The sequence below is a fragment of the Trachymyrmex septentrionalis genome, unplaced genomic scaffold, assembly GCF_001594115.1.
Source record: "Trachymyrmex septentrionalis isolate Tsep2-gDNA-1 unplaced genomic scaffold, Tsep1.0 scaffold81, whole genome shotgun sequence".
NCBI classification, from domain to species: domain Eukaryota; kingdom Metazoa; phylum Arthropoda; class Insecta; order Hymenoptera; family Formicidae; genus Trachymyrmex; species Trachymyrmex septentrionalis.
This window is the reverse complement of record NW_017305997.1, coordinates 1,458,404-1,478,372: the sequence shown is the minus strand read 5'-3', so window position 1 is coordinate 1,478,372 and position 19,969 is coordinate 1,458,404. Positions and strand designations below refer to the sequence as shown.

The following is a 19,969-nucleotide window of genomic DNA, read 5'->3' as shown; positions in this document are numbered from 1 at the left end:
AGGGCTCAGAAAAACTCGTAATGACATTAAATTATGTAACTATCAATACCTCACATATATACACAAGCGCTTTATGTCTATAGTTTCCACAAAATATATTTATATTACATACATATGTTTGAACTATCTGTTAAAAGAATCCAGCGATTTAATTTAATTTTCATACGAATTTTCACACAAATAATTGCACGTCTAAAAATATATTTTCCAGTTTGCACTCTCCTTTTATCTTTAGCATTTATAATTTATTTAATAAAACACAGGTATTTTTAATTTAGCGTGCGTTTAATATCAGACACGTGCTTAATCTATTATAATGTATCCATATTTAATAAAACTTTTAAATACATTTATTCTCAAAATAACAGTTTTTGCATTAACATTGCTGAAGGACATTATTTACTGTAGCGTGCAGCATTATTTCTCACATCCGTGCATTTCATATCATTGTGAGCTTAACATTTAACGTTGCGACCTTTACCCGCTGCACTACTTCGAAAGGCCATGAAAGACGATGTTCATCGGCACAATAGATTTTATTTTGTTGGGTGTGCTACACGTGCCGTCTTTTACCCACCTACGCGCATACCGGATTTTGGGATCACCTTGTTATAAATTCCACGCGATAACACCGTTAATCACGTCGATCGATCGGCTACCTTTCTTCGTCGAATGTTTTTACCGGCGCACAAAAACATCCATGCACGAAAGTATTTATCACTAGCGACGCGTGCATCAAATTCCACCGGCTGATTATACATGGAGATCCCAATAAGTATAATAGGATAATTGATAGATAAAGGAATGAGATTCCGAGTCTTGCCTCCCTCGGATAAAAGATCTTATTTCAATACTTTATTTCTTCTGATACGAATTCGCGATGCAACGTTATAACGCTAATTTACTGAATAACTTTTAGTGCAAGAAAAGGGAACAAGTTTTTTATTAAACCTATTTTTGGCGATAAATTCAAATCCCAGCAAAATTCCATTGAATCGAATTTCTTTTAAATATAGCATATCAATTTTTAGATAATGGTATTTCTTTCCAAAGAATTAAGGTGCAAGAGAAATGTTTCCTCTGGGATTTGATAAGGATTGAGAGACGTTATCAGAGATATTGAAATGAAAGCATGCTAGGCAATTGCTACAAACAACGAAATAAAAAAACAAAAATTAAACGCTCAATACCTCTAGTTTTTTCTAATTTCAAATAAAATACCAAATTTTTCTATGAAACTTTCCTATACAACTCGAACAAATGTCTTTTTTTTATATCTCAAAAATCGGACCTGAAGGAAATATTTCGACAAATTCAGGTTTAGCGAAAATTATTTTAAAAATAACTTTTATATACTCTTGTCGAAAACCTTAAGGTGGTTCTTTAGTAAAGTACAGAAAATTTGGGGCCCACCCAAAATTATAAATATCTGCATAATTTGAATAAAATATTTAAAAACTATGTGTCTTAATTAAAATAGTATGGAGCATACGATAGGAATCAAGACCTGCATCTTGACCGAGATTAAATTTATATGCAAGTTTATGCACGTAAATATCGTTTCCAGAATGGCCGTTGACCTATTATTTTTTTGTGACAATTAAAATCGTAATTTTTTAAGCTATTATAGTCTCATTTTTGAGAAAATGATTATAATAAGATTTGTGTGCAGTTAATCAAAGAAGCGTCTGCGAGCCTTATTTGTCACTAAGTTATACATGAAAAGTTGTACATTTTCAACATTTTTTCTCTCTTATTCCATTGTTAATTTATCGTAGAATTTTGTCCACGTCAATTTTGGTACTTCAACTTTATTATATAAAAAAATTAGACATTTCTATGGTAACTCGATTTATTAAAGAATCTTAACGTAAATCTAGTCAAAGGTAAATTTCACATTTAACTAAATATATAATACAGGATATAGATCGGGCTAGCTAGCTAATAAACTTAAAAAAATCTGATAATGAAGTTAATATAATTATCTTAGTAAGAAGTCATTTTTATTTTTATGCATTCTTATATCTTTTTTATATAAAGTGAATCAATACCGTCAGTATTATAAGTGCTGGATTTTTGAAATTTAAGAAAATGGCTTTCAATATTGCATTACGTTCTACACCATCCGAATTTACCGAGTTTTTTTGTTTAGGGAGTTTTATATCGACTCTCTTTCTTTCTCTTGCCGTGAGGAAATCTCTAACTTTTTGTAGCGCATTAGTAATCGCAACTTGGTTAATTAGAACAATATTTTCTGGTAATTGCTTTCATTAGAATACCACGGCTACCTGTTATTCTTTCTCTCGCCGGCGTGTAATACTACAGTTACGTATATCGATTAACGGTACGATGGATGTAACACTGTACAGCTATTCCACAGCTATATATCTCGCGATAGCGCTTTACGTGTATTAAGGAAATTGCAAAGTCGCCTCTATTTCGGGAAATCGTGCAAATTTTTCAGGTCGTACCCCCATGTAAAAGTTTTGCTTATTCGAATGAATATTCGGCATTTGATGCATATTGTTTGGGCTCTATAAATATTTATAAAACGCGCGTCGCATGCGCGAAACGCATGAAAATATTTAACAAGAATTTTGTTAAATATTAGTTGGTAAAAAGGCATGAAAACATACATACTACGCAAACGGCTTTTTCACCGTCGTTTTGTTTAATCTCTGTTTGCACACCAAGCATTTTCCAAGCTCGATCAGAAAAAAAAACGTTTGAAGATAAATAAGTTTCTGGATGCGTCCGATTCCGATCTATAGCGTGTGCGTTCCTTTTTAGCAAATTCTTCGGTGCATAACCGCAAAAATACGGAAGACGTTGTGTATAAGTATCGGTTATTTGTTTATTCCGTGTTTACTTTTCCGGAAGAGGAACAGGAAGCAAAACGGAATCTGTTTACTGTTAGTTTTCCTTCCTGCGGATTCCAATCAGAAAGATTGCTGATTTTGAAAAGTTATATTCATACAAGGATATATTTACATTCCAAACTTTCTTCTTAAATATTCCAGTAAGATATTTTTATTTTTTTTTAACGATTATTCCGCCTTTTGAGGTGTCTGCTCTAATTATATCGACAATAAAGTTCTAGCAAATTAATTTCCATGTATAATAATGTTGCTTATAACTTTGTGGACAAAAGATGTCATAGACACAAGACTCAATAATGGATAGTTTTTGATCGTGTATCAAGGGTGCTCTGTGAGCGCAAGTTTTACACATTTGATACATCGTAGCTCAAAAACCATCCATTATTCAGTCTTGTATCAAGTATGACATTTTTTTTCATCACATTGTAAGCTGCATATATGTGAAAAATAACTCATTTCACCGGAATCCAATTTTTCATAGAATTAGTGTGGGGGGGGGGATCCTTTGTGAGATTTTAATCGCATTGGCTATCGTGCATGCGTAAATTTTCGACGAAAATCTTGTTCACATATACATCGCAATTACATTAATGCGGGTCCAGTTCCACATGAGGATTCCCTTAAATGCGATCATCGATGATGGTCAAATGGCGATACATTGTTAGAGCGAAGGCATGACCTACGGGTGCGGGTATCATTTTGCGATAGATCCAGAGCACGAATTGTTGCGCAACGAGAGCGACGGGCGGCACGTATGAGCTCCCATACACGAATAAGCGACTCATTACCCGCGAGACATTATTATGCGCGGTCGCGCAGACGCACTCACACACACACACACACACGCGCGCGCGCATACATACAAGCCGTACATATCTCGCAGTCGAACTGGTTTACGAGAGATTGTTGATCATCCTAGAAACGTGGAAGAGCGGAAGTTGCCTTCCGTAAAGCTGCGTGATAATCTGCAGAAATACACGCATGGCGCGACACTACCGACTTAATGCACCGATATCAACGCGTATATTTGAAATTCTAATTATTACTATATCTATCTTGAGAAAACAGGAGTCCCCTATATTTATGTTTTATAGATAAGATATTGTGTTCGTAAAAAGAAATTCTTTCCTTTTCAGACTTTTAACTTTTCAACGACCTGTTTTTTTTGGACTAAATATTCAAGCACATTCTTGTCTTACCAAAGAAAGGTAATATCTGTCTTTTTATAAGTTTATATAAATTTTGATGACATTCGAACGAAACTTTACGAAGACACAATTTTAATTTGCAAGCTAATTTTATAATTCGAATAACTCCGTTCGTAACCTCGATATGTTATTTTTACGTTTCTCGGTTAAATATTGCAGAATTTACTTTTAATCGATGCAATGAATTATTATTGTGAAAGATATTCCTGTATGTGATGTATAAAATATAAAAATGTTGCGCTAATAATTAATCTTTTAATGACGCAACAGCCATTGATTAGTCGATCGTGTACTAATTGTAAGCAAGATTCGTATGAACGACGAAACGTGGTAATTGGTATACCATAAACAATACCAAATATCCCTGTAGGCGCACACTGACGGAAGTTACGCTCAGACAAACCGCATGTAAGCGGGATATGAGACTGACGCTCCGCGATGCAATCGTGGCTGTACGTTGCATTTCCGGCCGTCTGTACGATGCGTGCGCGATATTTGCGCACACCTCTATGATCTACCTGTCAGAGGCACACAAATTCGCACTCTCTCGCGTGTACCGCGTTTGCGAATCTCTCTGTGTTAAAGCGCAGAAGTGCGGAGGCGCTAATGAAAATAACGGGTTACATTTGCAACTGTATTTAACATTTGATTTGACACAGCCGCCATTAAGTTCGTATCTTCAGCCCGTATTCAACGTCAAAAATACCATATACTCGTTTTCCATTAACTGCAGCATTCACAGCGGATGAATAAAATCGATATTTTATCGCGGCTGTATCTAGCATGAAACGTGTGATGAAAATGCGAACGGATGATTGCGTATTGATAAGAATTAGTTAATATGATATTGTAACAATTGTAGATGATATGAAATTTCTTTTCTTTTTCTCGTTTTATTATGGTGCTCTTTCTAGTTTATTATGAATTATTTCTCTTCTTTTCCTTTTCTTCTTTTTATTTTATGTTTCAAACATATTTATTTTTGTTTTTAATTACAGAGAGAACAGAAAATGTGTCATGCAATTAAGAGGAACAAACCATATTAAAAAAAATCAAAGCTATATTACACACACACACACACACACACACACACACACACACACACACACACACACACACACACATCTCGTCTCGATATAATTGTAATGTTACGTACCACTAAAAAAGGAAGGCATAGCGAAGTCGAAGTTCATGGTTTCGATATCATCCTCATCAGACGCATCGTATCCTAATCTACCTGTAATAAAAATAGTCATCGTTAGTATAAACTACATTTTTACGGTAAAAATCAACGTATTTGCAAAATCTTATCAAAATACGTTAAGTCTAGACAGATCATTATATTTTATCGGATTTTTCCTTAGTAATATATTTTAAATCTTAAAATTTTTTTGTTTTTTTTTAAATATCCCAATGCATATATATTATATATATATATTTGTATATAGAAATTACATTGTATTCTTTATTTATCAATGACAAAATCAAATTGTTTTACAACTTTTTTTAGAAATGTGTTAAAATTTACGTTGTTGCTAACGTTTTCTATTTGATCGAAAGGTTCTTACGATGTTAACAATTACGTTAATAATATATACGTAATCATTGGTGAATTTAGTTTATATATATTCAATTGAATTCGATCTATTTTATTTTTGATTTCACACATCTACTTCAATGCATTTAAAAATTAAAATATGTTATATCGATGAGTGAACTTAAATTCTGCAATTTATTTAGGACATGCTATTTAAAACTTCCTTCTCATGTTCGCCGTGGCAGTGCAGCGCTGCGACATACACGTGGAAAAGTCATAATCGCCCGGGCAATTAGCCGCGAAATAACCATTAATTACATCATATATCATTCAATCCAGATAGTGGTGTGGCCGTGAAGGATTTCTAACGAATATATAACGAATATTACCGACCGGCGTGGCTGAGACACCTCAAATCTACGTGAATTTTTTTGCAAAATCATCCGATGTAATATTTAACTTCTAACGAATAAAAACATTTTATAAATAATCTCACGAATTTTTGCAAATTTTTGCGTTACTGCACTCGTGACGGAAAAAAGTTTTTCATAAAAAATATGAACTTTGATGAAAAAAAATTAATTCTGGGTATTGTCGAAGAAATAAAAAACTCGTCGTGTTGATATCGAATAACGTACACCGTTAGATATCAAAAGAGCAATAGTAATTCAATCCCTTGAGCTAAAAATAAAATAAAAATAAAATAAAAATTTTGTTATTTTTAACATCCATGTGTCAAAATGTAAATCAATCTATTTTCTGTGATTAGTTTCACGTCAACAATGTCCATATTACTGTATACCGTAAATAACAAACTGAGTCAAATTTAATACATTTAAAAAAATTAAATTGATTAATTCCATTGTGTTAATTAAATTAATGATATATTCAATAGGAGCAATGACGATCCATAGAAATGATCAAAAATAAATTCATATTGGATAATATAGTATAATAATTTGACACTGTCAATTTATATCAGTACGCGTTCCGATAAAAGATCTAAGAAAATATATATTGAGAAATTAGGAGTGACGAGGACGAAAGTGTGACACAATGATGTGAGGATAAAGATGAGGTCGTGCCACGATATGCTCACATCACCGGCGAGATCGTGGCGTTTCCACCGATTATCCAATTCGGTCGTCGTCAATTCGCATTGACGGGCGGGAGTGTAGGTGTCAATTTCAGTCAATCTATTCCCCTTCTGCATGCTAGAAGCGCAGTAACGCGGACCCGAGAAAATCCGCGAGTGCGAGCTCACAACTGAAAAACGGCGGTGGAGATTGATAGGGCAGCCGAAACGCCTCTGACGGAATCGTGAAAAGGGCCGATCTTATCGCATCCGCATCCGCGGAAAAATCGATCCTCGGGCGTGATATTAATTTCGAGGGAAAACGGTTACGTGTCACAAATTAAATTGTTAATTTCGCGGGATTGATAAAACACGCGCCGCTCGCATCGATCGCTCGTAAAAGCACAAATTTTCATCGCGTAAGAGATTAATAATACGTTACAAATTTATACGTTCACTATGCATTACCGCGTTGATAAATAGTTGACGATTAATTATTTATATTGCAATTCACATGCAAAATATATGATCATCTATCGGGGCCCGTTGCGTTTTAATACTTCACCGATATTGTTGATTATTGTGATGCGGCACTTTTTGCGCTTTAATTGAGAGAACGGAAGCACGCTTTTACTTCAGAAATTTAATCTGTGACGATTTTTTGCTAGGTCGGTTATAACAATTCGGGCTTTCACAGCGCGTACGTTAAGGAGTTACATTAGTGTGAAAAAAAAACAAGAAAAGAAAAAAGAAAAAAAAAACTATAATATAAATATTCATATAAATATATATACTATATATTCGCTATAACGGAATTAATTCTTTCTGTAAATAATTTTCAATTTATATACGCCTTATAAATTCCGTGGATTCCTTCCGTGATTACGACCCGCCCGCCCTCTCCGCCGGTGGGTATTTCGCCAGTAAATCTAGTTGTCCAGCACCAATGTGCAAATTCTGCGTGATGGATGTAGGATAGCGCTTGAACGGCCTGCGGCATCGCGCTCATGGGCGTTGTTCCCCTGAGAAATTTCCGCCGGATCGATCTATCGGGTTCGCTCGTTTTTTACACTTCCCACTTTTCTCCGTTCACCTCTCCCCCCCTCCCCCCCCCCTCGTCGCTTCTTCGAGTGACATTAGGCGGGCTTAATGCGGTGTCGCGGTAAAAAGGGAACCGCGGATGCGGGGGTGGCGTGAGCAGCGTCGCGGCGCGACTGCCATTGACTGCAGGATGAAATAGAAGTTTTGCCAGGAGCGGATAGTAAACGCGTTTTGCAAATCAAATTTCCGGGAAATCTTTGAGGATATATATACACGAGATATTAAACAAAACATATAAGTGCCCTAAAAACATACTTTTTATCAACAAATATATATTTTTGGAGAAAATTATCTTGTACATTGTTACACAAGTCTATAGTCAAATAATTTAACCTAATGTAAATCGCGATTGCTTCTGCTCAATTAATATTCGTTTTAAACTGAAACAGTGCTTATATTTCACACTGTACAATGTCAATTTGACACCTATAGCGTCATGTAGTATCAAATTTAATTATCGTTTTAGTATAATACAGGTCTGTCCAATTTGAGCTTCGGAGCCAAAACGCAAAGGAATCGACGCAAAAAAATTTCATGTGGGTAAGATTTTGGGGACTATAAAGTTGATACGGATCTACTTTATAGTGTTTCCCAAAGTTTGCATTTTGGCTCTGGGGCTCAAATTGGACAGGCTTGGTATAAAATAACAATATGTTTGGTACAAGCCAGTGACTTACATTAGATTAAATTTGACACTATAGATTGAACAGTGTATAAATTATTTTTTATAAAAGTCTGTTTAACGTTGAAATTATTTTTCAAAAGATCCCTTTTCAAATAGATTCGCTCCTGAAATTCGGCGTTTCCGCAGTGTCCTCGGGATCGGCTGGCAAAATTCCACTTCTTATGGGTGGATCACCATCGTGTAGCTGTCAAAAACAGATATCCTCCGGCGCGGCAGCGAAAAGAGTGACGAGTATCGTTAGATATTCCCAGCATTCTTCTCGAATTATCGTGCATTTGGATTAGAGTCGCGAATTGGATTTACGTGTGAATACTAAGATATAGTTTGCAATTCGCGTGACTATAAATTCTCATAGAAGAAATACGGCAAAAATACGCGAAGAAATACGGCGACAATTAAAAGTACAAATGCACGTAAAAGTACTAAACTCTTTATTACCGCGGTTGAAATCGATTTTCTGGGGTGGACAAAAACTTAATTTTTTTTTTGTATCACTTTTTTTTCTCAAGCGCTGCTCGATATAAGTGACCAACACTTAGCAATCTGCCGGTTAATTAAGTTTACAATCGAGTATCAAGTTAGTGACTCTTTTTATGCTTTGTTAAAAGTAATAAATTGTATTTCGAACACAAGAATACAGGGATAGATTTGGGATGTGCAGTCATCGTCGACCGATCGGAATGCTTAATTGGAATGCTTGTCGACTCGATCGATTCACCATGCAGCATTTCGATATAAGGTAATTACAGTAATTGCGGCAAAGTATTGATAGTTTCATGAGCAATATAATATAATATATGTACATGATACATTATACGACAAAACACTCTAATTAGCACTAAAACGTGGAAACTCCATCTCGAAACTTCACCTTACTTTCGGCAAATTTGACAGCAGACATATTAATGGAAAATGAACTCTCCCTTTCCCTCTTTTCGCTCACGATATTCAAAACGCGTCATCTTACTCGTTAAAAGTAAACGTAGTTTGCTGAAGACAATCTGTATAGCAGCAATTACCGCAGAAGATAATGAAGCCGTCAATCAAATAGGGTATTAATCCGATTCATCAAAATTGACGTGAATAGATGATGATTTCTATTGTTATTGCGAGCGTTCTCTCTCTCTCTCTCTCTCTCTCTCTCTCTCTCTCTATTTCTATCTCTACATTGAGAAGAAAGTTGTTAACTTGACTAAATGCGTTTCGTTCGTAATGATTATTTAGTTCAAATATTTATATATTTAAATTAACAAAATGTTGAAATTTAAAACATATTATTTGTTTGAATTAACAAATATTTTCTTGACAGTTCGTAACTGTTACATTTAGTTGGATCAACTAATTTTTGGAAACAACAACCCTTTTTTCTTAGTGTATCTATCTCTGCTTCTATTTCTTTACATCTCATTCTCTATACTATTACAGATATTATCCGTGCAGGAAAGTTTCGCAACAAGAGCTTAATACACCGTCGTGAAAAATACTCGCTATCGACGACGACGATGCATCAAATTAACAACTTAACAAGTTCGCATCGAACGATAGTTAGAAATACCTGCGGATTATAAGCGATTACAGAGAACGAAGAGCAATAAAATTTCGAACCATTTCGCTCAGATTCCGCGGAAATTGCCTTTGTTTACAGCGTAATATCATATTAATGGGGCGCTTAATTAACTGGGAAGTTCGAGTATTATACTCGCGTTATTTATAACGAAGCTACTGCGACGTTCGCCTATTTGCGCGAAAACCTCCTCGCTTTCGAACAGTGCAAATTTACCCGGAAGGCAAAATATTTCACTTGGTTGTTTAAAGATATTCTGCATTTCCCTTCTGTTTTAAGATTATCTCGTTCAAATAGATCTGAAGTTTAAAGGGGGGGGGGGGTTAAATTTAAAAGGGGGAAAAATACCTGAAATTACTGTAGTTTTGTTTCACGTGGTTGCGTGCAACTATATAGGTGTGAAATATTTTCACCCTTTTGGGTTAAGTAAATTTTGCACTGTTGTTTCCGTTAATCTAGATTTGTTTCACTTCGATGGATACCGTCTTTGCTTCACTGGTGGTGAAACAGGGTGATTCTCTTGCGTTTTACATCGCGTTCACCAGATAAACATTTCTCGAACGAAAGATAGTAGGTACCAGGGACCGGTCGGTCGATTGTTGGCGAACCAGCCTCGCTAGTTTATTTAGTCTGTTTACCGGAAGAGAACTGCATGAAAAAAATGCATACCCTGTTGGGCGAGAAATTACAGGCCCGACACCGCTGCTGCCACAACATCTCGTAAAATATGCTTCTCTCTTTACTCCATCGCGCGACGCGTGCATTTCACTGTGGACCCACACACCGCCATCACGTGGGACGGATAAATATTTGTCAAAGATATTACGATCGCGGGACGCAACACTTTTTAGAACGACTCCTTAAGTCGTATGGTAACTCTCCGACCGGCGTTTTATTAAAATTCCTTAAACTTAGCGTTAGCAACGCGAGACTTTTGCGTTTATTTAAATTTTTAAGAGGCTCTCAGGCTTGCCGTATGTTTTAACAGGAAAAATACTGAGTGAGAAGAAAGAACCGATCGTAGACCGACGACGGTATAACATGTTCACGTGTGTATCATGTGACAAAATGTCACGCCGGCGGTCCGTAATTATTTCTCAAATTATTCCGATTATCGAAGAGATTCATTCGTTATATATTTTTTATAGCAACGCGCATAATTTTTAGCGACTATTTTGTACGTATTTTATAATGTCCCGTCGAAATTATTTCTCATTATTTGAACGTCTCAAGCGACTTGATTGCGCTGAAAATGAGTCTGCCGATGCGAGAATATTTCCGATGCGAAGAGAAATGTGAAAAAATCGATAGCAAACGTGAACCGACAAAAAGCTGAGGGGAAAAAAAGATAATACCTCGTAGCGCGCGTACATGTTATTCATAAAATAAAAAAAAAAAGAAAATGCTCAAATCTCCGAGGAAGCGTCTCATCGCGCCATGCATCGCTGATGTCTTGTAGTACACCTGCAGTGCATCGAATTCCATTTTCAGAAATTTTAAGAATTTCATTTGTAGAGCGTCTTTTTATTCTAACAGAATTTTTCATCCATTCCATTTATCATGTATGCGCGCATATATATACTTGTTAGTTATAATTATTTTCTAAATTTATATTCATTACTATTATTATAATATTATTATGCTAAAAATTGGACAGAGATTTACTTTTACACAGAGTTTTGTTAAAACATCTAAAAATTTAATTAGATACATGTCTGTAAATAATTTTAATTATTTTAATGGTTCAATAAAGTTATTTTCAGAGTATCTACCAAAATTTTTAAATACTTCAACAAATTTCATACACAGAAAAATCAAATTTGCATTAAACGATAGAATCCTAGTACAATTCGATTTTTTTTTTACGTATAAACTATAATTCCCCAAGGAGTCATATAATTTTTAATTATTAATATTAATTATAACAAAAGAAATGAGATAAAACAGACATAACACGAATTAAGCACGCGAGAAGGTCACGGTAGAAAGAAATAGTTTAAAAAAGGAACATTGCAAGAGGTTGGAATTTAATTTTACTGCAGACAAAGATAAAATGAATTACGTGGCGGAGTCCCCATATTATTATTATCTCGCAATGATCCGTATCTCTGCTGGGGCGACACGCTGAGCTTTCGCCGGTATCAAAGTTTCAGTTTCAACTGATGGGTTATAGTAAGGATAGACAGGAGCACCTACCAATCGAGGTGTGGATGGAACGGGAAGTGGCGTTGCTAGTTCATAGAGCCTCGACATTATGAAACTTGGAATCGAAATAGCGAGTACCGCACGAGTACGTACTTGATGTCAAAGGCGTAATAACTTGGAAGTACTTGCGTCTCGTATAGTGAGGTATGACTCGCTCGACGTATAGGCTGCAACACATTCGCTTGCACGCACACATGTACGCGCAAGCGAATTCGTGTGTAAGTATATATTCGCTCGTACATCATCCGCGTTCGAAGCAAGAAGTTATTGCGCGCTCAGTGGAGGTAAGTGCGTCAGATTGACACACCACTGCATATTACGCATTCTGTGTATACGAGACTACTCCGTAGGTCCGATTTCGTAGAAATTGTGGGATCGATTTTAACCCGGTAAGAATTTGAAGATTTGAGAAGCAGACTTTCGAAATGCGTTTTGTGCAAAATTTCGTTTTTTTTTTTTAGTTAGAGGCGGCGTACTGTTCAATGCTGTGAAAGGCTCATATTATAAGCTACTCTGAGATGTTCAGGAAGCATTTTGTCATCGTTAATTTTTATATGCAGTTTTTTTAAATTTAGAAAAATTTAGAAAAAATAATTATAAAACGTAATTTATAAAAAAACATTTGATTTATAAAAAGACATTTTGAAGTGCATTATGTTATTTAACTAGAGACAAACAAAATGCATTTGTTTAACATTTTTTCTCGATTGTTTAGCAATTTTGTTTGATGTTTCACGTCTTATACTGATTGACAATATTGTTATTTTCTGTAACTTTTGTGTGTGCGTAGTTTCTTTTTTTCTCGTTTTCTGAAAATTACAAACTTTGAACAAAACGCATTTTGAAAATCTGCTCCTCATTTATCGTCTGTACATTGAACGCCAAGGATACGAAGTCTAAAGATACCTAAGTAAACATGACTACAATTACAAGGAGAAACTCACATATGTATTTCACGGATTTTGATCAGCTTTTGCGTGGTTATTCTGAGGCAGCAAAAAAATAATATCTGTAAAGTAGTAAATTGCACCTCTGCGTATTTTTCGAACAAATTGTGATTTGTTTAGGTCACGACGACGGATCGCTTTCAAATCTCTTTACTCTTCGTTTAAACGTAAATGAAATATTTGAAATTATTATATTTAAAATTAGAAAAATATACACTCTCTCTTAAAGTGAAATCTCACTCCAAGACAATGAAAATACAACCACCCTTGAAAAAAAGTGACAATTTTTACTTTTTTTTAGAGTAAATTTTCACTTCAAAGGAGTAAAATGTCACTCCAAAAAAGTGAGATTTCACTCTAAAAAGAGTAAAGATCGTCACTTTTTTTCAAGGATGGTTGCATTTTCACTCTCCCGATTTCTATCGTTTTACAAGTAGTAATCATTCGCGAGATATTTCGAGCTTTGGAATCAAAGAATGCCAATTTTCTCAAAAACTATCAATTTTAGGGCCTAATTTATATGTATATATAAAAATATTTTTTAAATATCTATCGATTCTCCCAAGTTTGAAAGTGATCCGTCATCGTGACCTAAAATCACGATTTCCTCGAAAAATACGCAGAGATACAATTTACTGCTTTATTACAGGGATTATTTTTTGATGCCTCAGAATAATCATGCAAAAAATTGATCAAATACCGTGAAATACATATGTGAGTCTCTCTTTGTTTAAGTGCCTTTTGCGCATTATATATTAAACACTGAAATTGCGTAACACATACTGGTCTCCAGATGTATTAATATCTCCAGGTATATAAATAGCTTGTTAATGAAGTCTTAAAATTATGACAGACGTATCACGTAATCGGTCGCGCGTTAACGGTATTTATAGTAGCTGCATATGTATGTTCTTAATTATCGATTCTTCAGACAAAATATATTTTCTTATTTTTTAATGTGCTGAAAATTATGTCCGATGAAAATAAAATGTAAAATGAAAAATTATATTCGATTATTGCTAAATGTGAACATAAAATATCGAATATATTAGTCATAATATTGCAGTCAAAAATGATTGCAAATTGATGATTGTCTGCGCATCACGAGAAAGTGTTCTCGTGCAATAATTGGGAACCATTCCACTTTGTTCCGTTGTAAATGTCACGTCTCGTGATCTGTCATATCTTTTTTCTTTTACACCGGTGAAGCGCACCTTGACAAATGCACAGTTTAGAAGCTAAAATGCAACTGCATTGCAAGAATTTTATTTCTATATTGCGATAAGAGACAGTTTAATTATCGCAAATAAAAGAAAAAATTCAGCGATATCTAGATCACAGATCTAGACGCGCTAAAAACATCAGCTTTCGTTCGCGAAACAAAATGGAAATTCTCATGTGCAAACGAATTATTATACAAGGATAAAAGGCATTCCGACACGGGATGCAGATGGTGTCCTGAATTTCCACGCTATCCCGTATTATCGAAGACTACCGTGTTAATCCGATTCACTCCACAGTTAAGCCGAAAAGTTTTTTTTTTTTCGGACGAAAAATATGGGCGATCGTTTGCGTTTCGTACACTTTTTCCACGCGATTTTGTCGATCACACCACGGTGATTTTCGGAAATGCGATGATCACGCAAAGCGAGGATTACTGACACACACGCGCGCGTACATCGCTTCGCTTAAGTAAAGATCAATACAACGTCTCGGCGATGAATTCCTTTACGTTCTAACGGCATTAAATACTTGAGATGCAACATGGATTATACGCCTTGGTTCACTGAATGTTGCGTGAGTGACGGTTAGAAGGAGAGAAGAACTCAATGAGATGTGACGCGTTTAGGGATTTTGAATGTGATGTAAGATGTTATCACGTTTATATACTAAGGCAGAAGTAGATAAAGATACCACTAATTTATATATATATATATATATATATATATATCCCTATATATTTCTTTGTTATAAATTAGATCTGAAAACCCAAATGTTTTTTCTTACAAGCACGCAGAAAGACCGGTTTTGCAGATATATTAAAAAATTTAGTACAAATAATTCTCGTCGGATTATCAAAATAATTGGATAGAACGCCCAAACTAATTGCTAAAATGTCAAAAGTTTTTGCAGCATTGCTCACCATGCTTAAATTTCCTCTACATAATTATTTTAATGTTCCAACAAAATTATTTTAAAATGTGTACCTACTTAAATTTTTAGATATTTCAGTAAAATCATTCTTTCTGTGCATTAGCAATAAATAAATATCTGTTTGTAGATTTTCGATTTTATTTTACTTTAAAAGTTAATAATGAATCAAAAATAATATTTCAATTATTTAATGTGTAATTGGACGTTATAATTTTTAAATGATTACACATATAAATATTAATTCTCCACATTATTCAGTAATTAATCCTTCACAGATATAGCCCTTAATAATTCAACAGATAATATGCGTTATTGTTTCCTATCGCTCAGGATGTGTACGAAGAGATATAATGGGAAACGTACAACTGAACGATAAATATTTTATTTGATATGCGTATCTTTTCTTCGCCCGTCAGGAAACAAAGCCTTTATTATAACTGCATATATTTTCTGAGAATCTTTACACAATCAGTTTATTGCTAATTAGTGACTGTTATACCTGTTTCCATATGCAATATACTTATTATCATGAGACTGTCGAGGTCACATATCCGGAAATATACTGACGGTCTTCGTTTTTTCATGTCTGTCAAATGCGTCGTTTTTCGTGTAACTAATGTACGCGCAACATGACTCCAAAGGACATATATCAAAAAAACCAAAAAAAAAAGAGAAAGAAAGAGAAAAAAGTTTTGCACCATCCCCGTTATCTTGCGTTATCCCTACATTGAGCCAGAAACTCCATTAATCTTCTCTTCTAGATGATTTATCTAGCAAGTTGTTTTGTTCTTTACGAAATGTTAGTATTGTTCTGCCCCACGCGCTTATATTTTACGACTGATAATTATACACGAATAATTTCGCAATTCGTAACTTATATGTATCCTATTCTCACGCCACGCCTTGCGATACAGTTTTGCGATAAAGATATAGCCAAGGCTAATGTGCGAAAGCACTTCTTTTACAATTGTCCATTCCGAAAGTCGACAAAAAAATCCATTTCTTCCTTCCGTCGATCGAACACTACTGTACTCCCCCTCTCTCCTGAAATTACCGTTTTCTCGGCGGGGTCGCGCTTGCTGAAAATCAATGGTGCATTGACTTTTGCTCCCGACAGATTCGCCGAGACACGAGATTGGATTTCAATTTGTTTCGGAGGAATATTCGTTATTCTCGTTATTAGACTTTCGGAAAAGCGGCGATTACGGCGGCGCTATTATACGACAAAAAGCGAGCGAACGAGGCGAGGCGAGGCGAGGCGAGGAAAGCGCTAATGATTGGTTTCAAACGAATTTCCACCTGGCAGATCCGATTTTGATGTCTATGCGCGATATGCACTCACCTATTCATAATTACTCTATCATTCTCCGCCACCATCGCCAAGAGTCGCGGCAGTTTATGGCTTCGCGACTCGCGGATAATTGGATTGTCTGCCACCGACTGACCGAACGACCATCCCATAATTCTTTACGTCAACAAGAATGGCCACGGTATTGTGTGGCGCTTTCTCTGCTGCACATTATTGTGTGTCTTCTGCGCTATTTCCCGATAATCGCGTATTTTTCTATTTGTATCTAGTGTGCCGCTTTATCGGTTCGCTGGCAAGACTTATTTAAGCCAACTCCAGAATAACATGTGATTACTACAATATGTTTTGTAACGTCCAAAAAAAAAAAAAAAAAAAATTTTTGAGACTAAAATATACGAAAAAAATACCTAACATTGACTTTCAATTTAATATTGATTCATTTATAAAAATTTCCATAACCCGCAAAATTTATGACATGAACTATGCAAATGTATTCGCACATTATAATAATTATTATGACCAGCAGTCGCAAATATGATAACATGGCAAAGTTGAAGCTCGTAAATGTGTAGCCATATGATTGCTAAATGCAAAACTCGATTTTATCGTTTCGCGAATATTGACGTGAGTTCGTCCTTTTCGCAATTGTTTGCCAGGGACTGCTGTATTTCCTTTTCTTGCTTCTCGCGAGAGCGTTAATATGAAAAGTTTCGCATGGAAAGCTTCGATTTTATTTAATTGAAAAGTTTTTATGTCCATTAGCTTCGCTCGTCGTTATTTCGGTAACTAAGAGCGTTCTTGACTTTCACTGTATAAAACATTAGGTCACAAAGACAAGGTAGTCTGGGTCAAGTTAGTTTTGATTATTGAAAGTTCAAACGATTACTGAAAGTTGGAGAAAAACAGCAAAAATGCACGCTAAAAATTGCTCTGAATAACAAATCAGGCGAATGTAAATTTAATGCGCAGATATCGTCGACGTAATGCATTCCTCTCATGACTCTTGTCTCGTGTACATTTTAAATGCGTGCAATTACGAATTTAGTACTCGAAAAAAATTCATGATACCCTGTTACTAAAATAGAATTGGAAAAAGTTATTTAAATCTACGATAGTAGGACTCTTTAAGATTAGCGAATTAAAAATAAAATAAAAATTCCCCGGCATAAATTTTCTAGACAAAGTGCACACAACGCCACATTAAAGAGTATCTTCCTCTTTAAAAGCAGCTTTGCAGTTTCCTGTGTAAATGCGCAAGATGATTTGTTTAATTCGAGAATTACGCCCAAATACTGTTTTTATTATCTACCGCTTTATTGCTGCGCGTGTGCAACAAATGACGATAGGCAAATTACTTGCCAGTAAAGACTTTTATGCGTGATGTTTAACGGCATTTTCTTTCACACATATGCATGATCGCGACGATATATATTGCATTAAACGACGCCGTTAAATCATTATACAGCCGTAGCCAAGTGTTCGTGCTTTTAAACAAGGTCCAATGTCGATATTATACGTAGCACGATGTGAATGACCAATAAATATATGTAAATCAGCCTTGACATGCAAATAATTTGAAACGAAATTAATTCTTCTCGCATTGCGTTTTATTTCAAAATATTTAAATTTCCGTGACATCAGTGGCAGTGCATAATTTGCTTCTCCTCGAGGAAAAATAAAAATTTCTTGGTAGGTATTTCCATCTCCGCTTTCGTTTCACAAACATTACTTAATATAAATCGCAATTATGCTTTTAAGGATTACAGAAAGCAATGTACGGCGCATTTGTATAAATGTTATTACAGCATGTTGCTTGCACGAATTATACAATGCGCGTGGTAAAATGCATTGTCAGGACAAAAGTCGTGCACGAGTTGAAGCTAAGGATGCGCTTTACTTTAATCCTGAAATGTATACTCGTTTCATCTTATGTCGTGTGTCTAGGAGATACCCTATCCTGATTAGTTATGATATCCCATAACGAATTACCCTGAAGAAGACTTTTGCACAAATAAAAAGATTATTTATGTAAAAGCTAATAATTTACTTTATAAAAAAAATACTCAACTTTACTATCGCGTTAAAAATTTAAATGTATGCGCGTGTAATATCTTCTTAAAACAATTAATAACAATTTACATTGTTAGATATTTATATTTATTCATAACGTAATTAATCTTGCATATTTATTTTCATATTACGTAAATATATATTCTTTGATTTTTCTGTTTAATTTATTACAAAATATAGAGAATAAACATAATATTTCCTGTTATTGACTCTGGTTCAGATACATTAAACTATACGATAAAGCAAAATAAAAACATTATTGATGACATTTTCATGTGTGGTTTCATTGACATATATATATCGAAATTATTTGTTTTAAAGATATAAACAGCATTGGAATACGTGTCTGATATTGTTAAACAAAAATAACTATAAATATATATATCCATTTACGGCTTCTGCGCTACTTTGAATTTACGGCATTTATTTTTATTACCCCGAGTTACAATCACAAATTATTACAACTGTCTCGTGGATCATTCGTCTACTGAATAGGTTTTGCTCTATGCAGCTAATTGCGCAGAATCATTTGTAGTCGAGATATTGACCTCGGGGGCAACGTCTAGGAGAAACAAAAAGAGACGCGCCGACAAAAACGTTTGCGGCGTACCCGCTGCTGCTTTTTTTTCATTTAAATAGCCGGTAAGGCGGCGACGGGATGCAGACTGCATACTTAATGGAGGCATATTCTGCGGTGCCACTGCCACTCAAGGCAAGCCCAACACTACGTCAACGGGGTCAGGCTGTTCGCGACAGGAAAATAATATGAGTTGGTCATAATCCGCGGCAGCGCTTCGCCTCCAGATACGGAGGTGCACAACAAACTACGAGCTCGTAAGCTGCAAGGACACTCCGCGTATGGAGTCACGAGAGGTACAGCGAAATAATGATACTCGGTAGAAATGTCTTCCGTCGTTTCTCTCAAATTTTTCTGAGCGAAATATTAAGTAAAGGTATACACATGGTTCGCACATTGTAATACATATGTCGTTGTTGATATGTTTTTATCACTCCTCAGGTAGTACACAAGTCAACACGAAGACGTCATCACGACTTCATTTGTCATTTATAAAAGACCTTACAATGACAAGTAAGAACATTATGATGACCTATGGCATCATTACAATTCTATCTTCTATCTCAGGAATAATCAAAATAATACATCTATATAATTTAAAATTTAAAATGAACTTATAAATAATAAATAAGGACATGATGACGTCCTATTACTAGTA

At 35.1% G+C, this 19,969-nt stretch overlaps 1 protein-coding gene across 1 annotated transcript in view; it reads right to left on the bottom strand.

Annotated features, from left to right (window-relative positions):
• Positions 1-19,969, bottom strand: part of LOC108754854 (icarapin-like) — a 35,146-nt gene that overhangs the window by 10,145 nt on the left and 5,032 nt on the right. Inside the window, exon 2 of the mRNA XM_018497481.1 lies at positions 5,244-5,324. Coding sequence (XP_018352983.1) covers positions 5,244-5,324 — 81 coding nt within the window. The remainder of the gene's footprint in view (positions 1-5,243; positions 5,325-19,969) is intronic.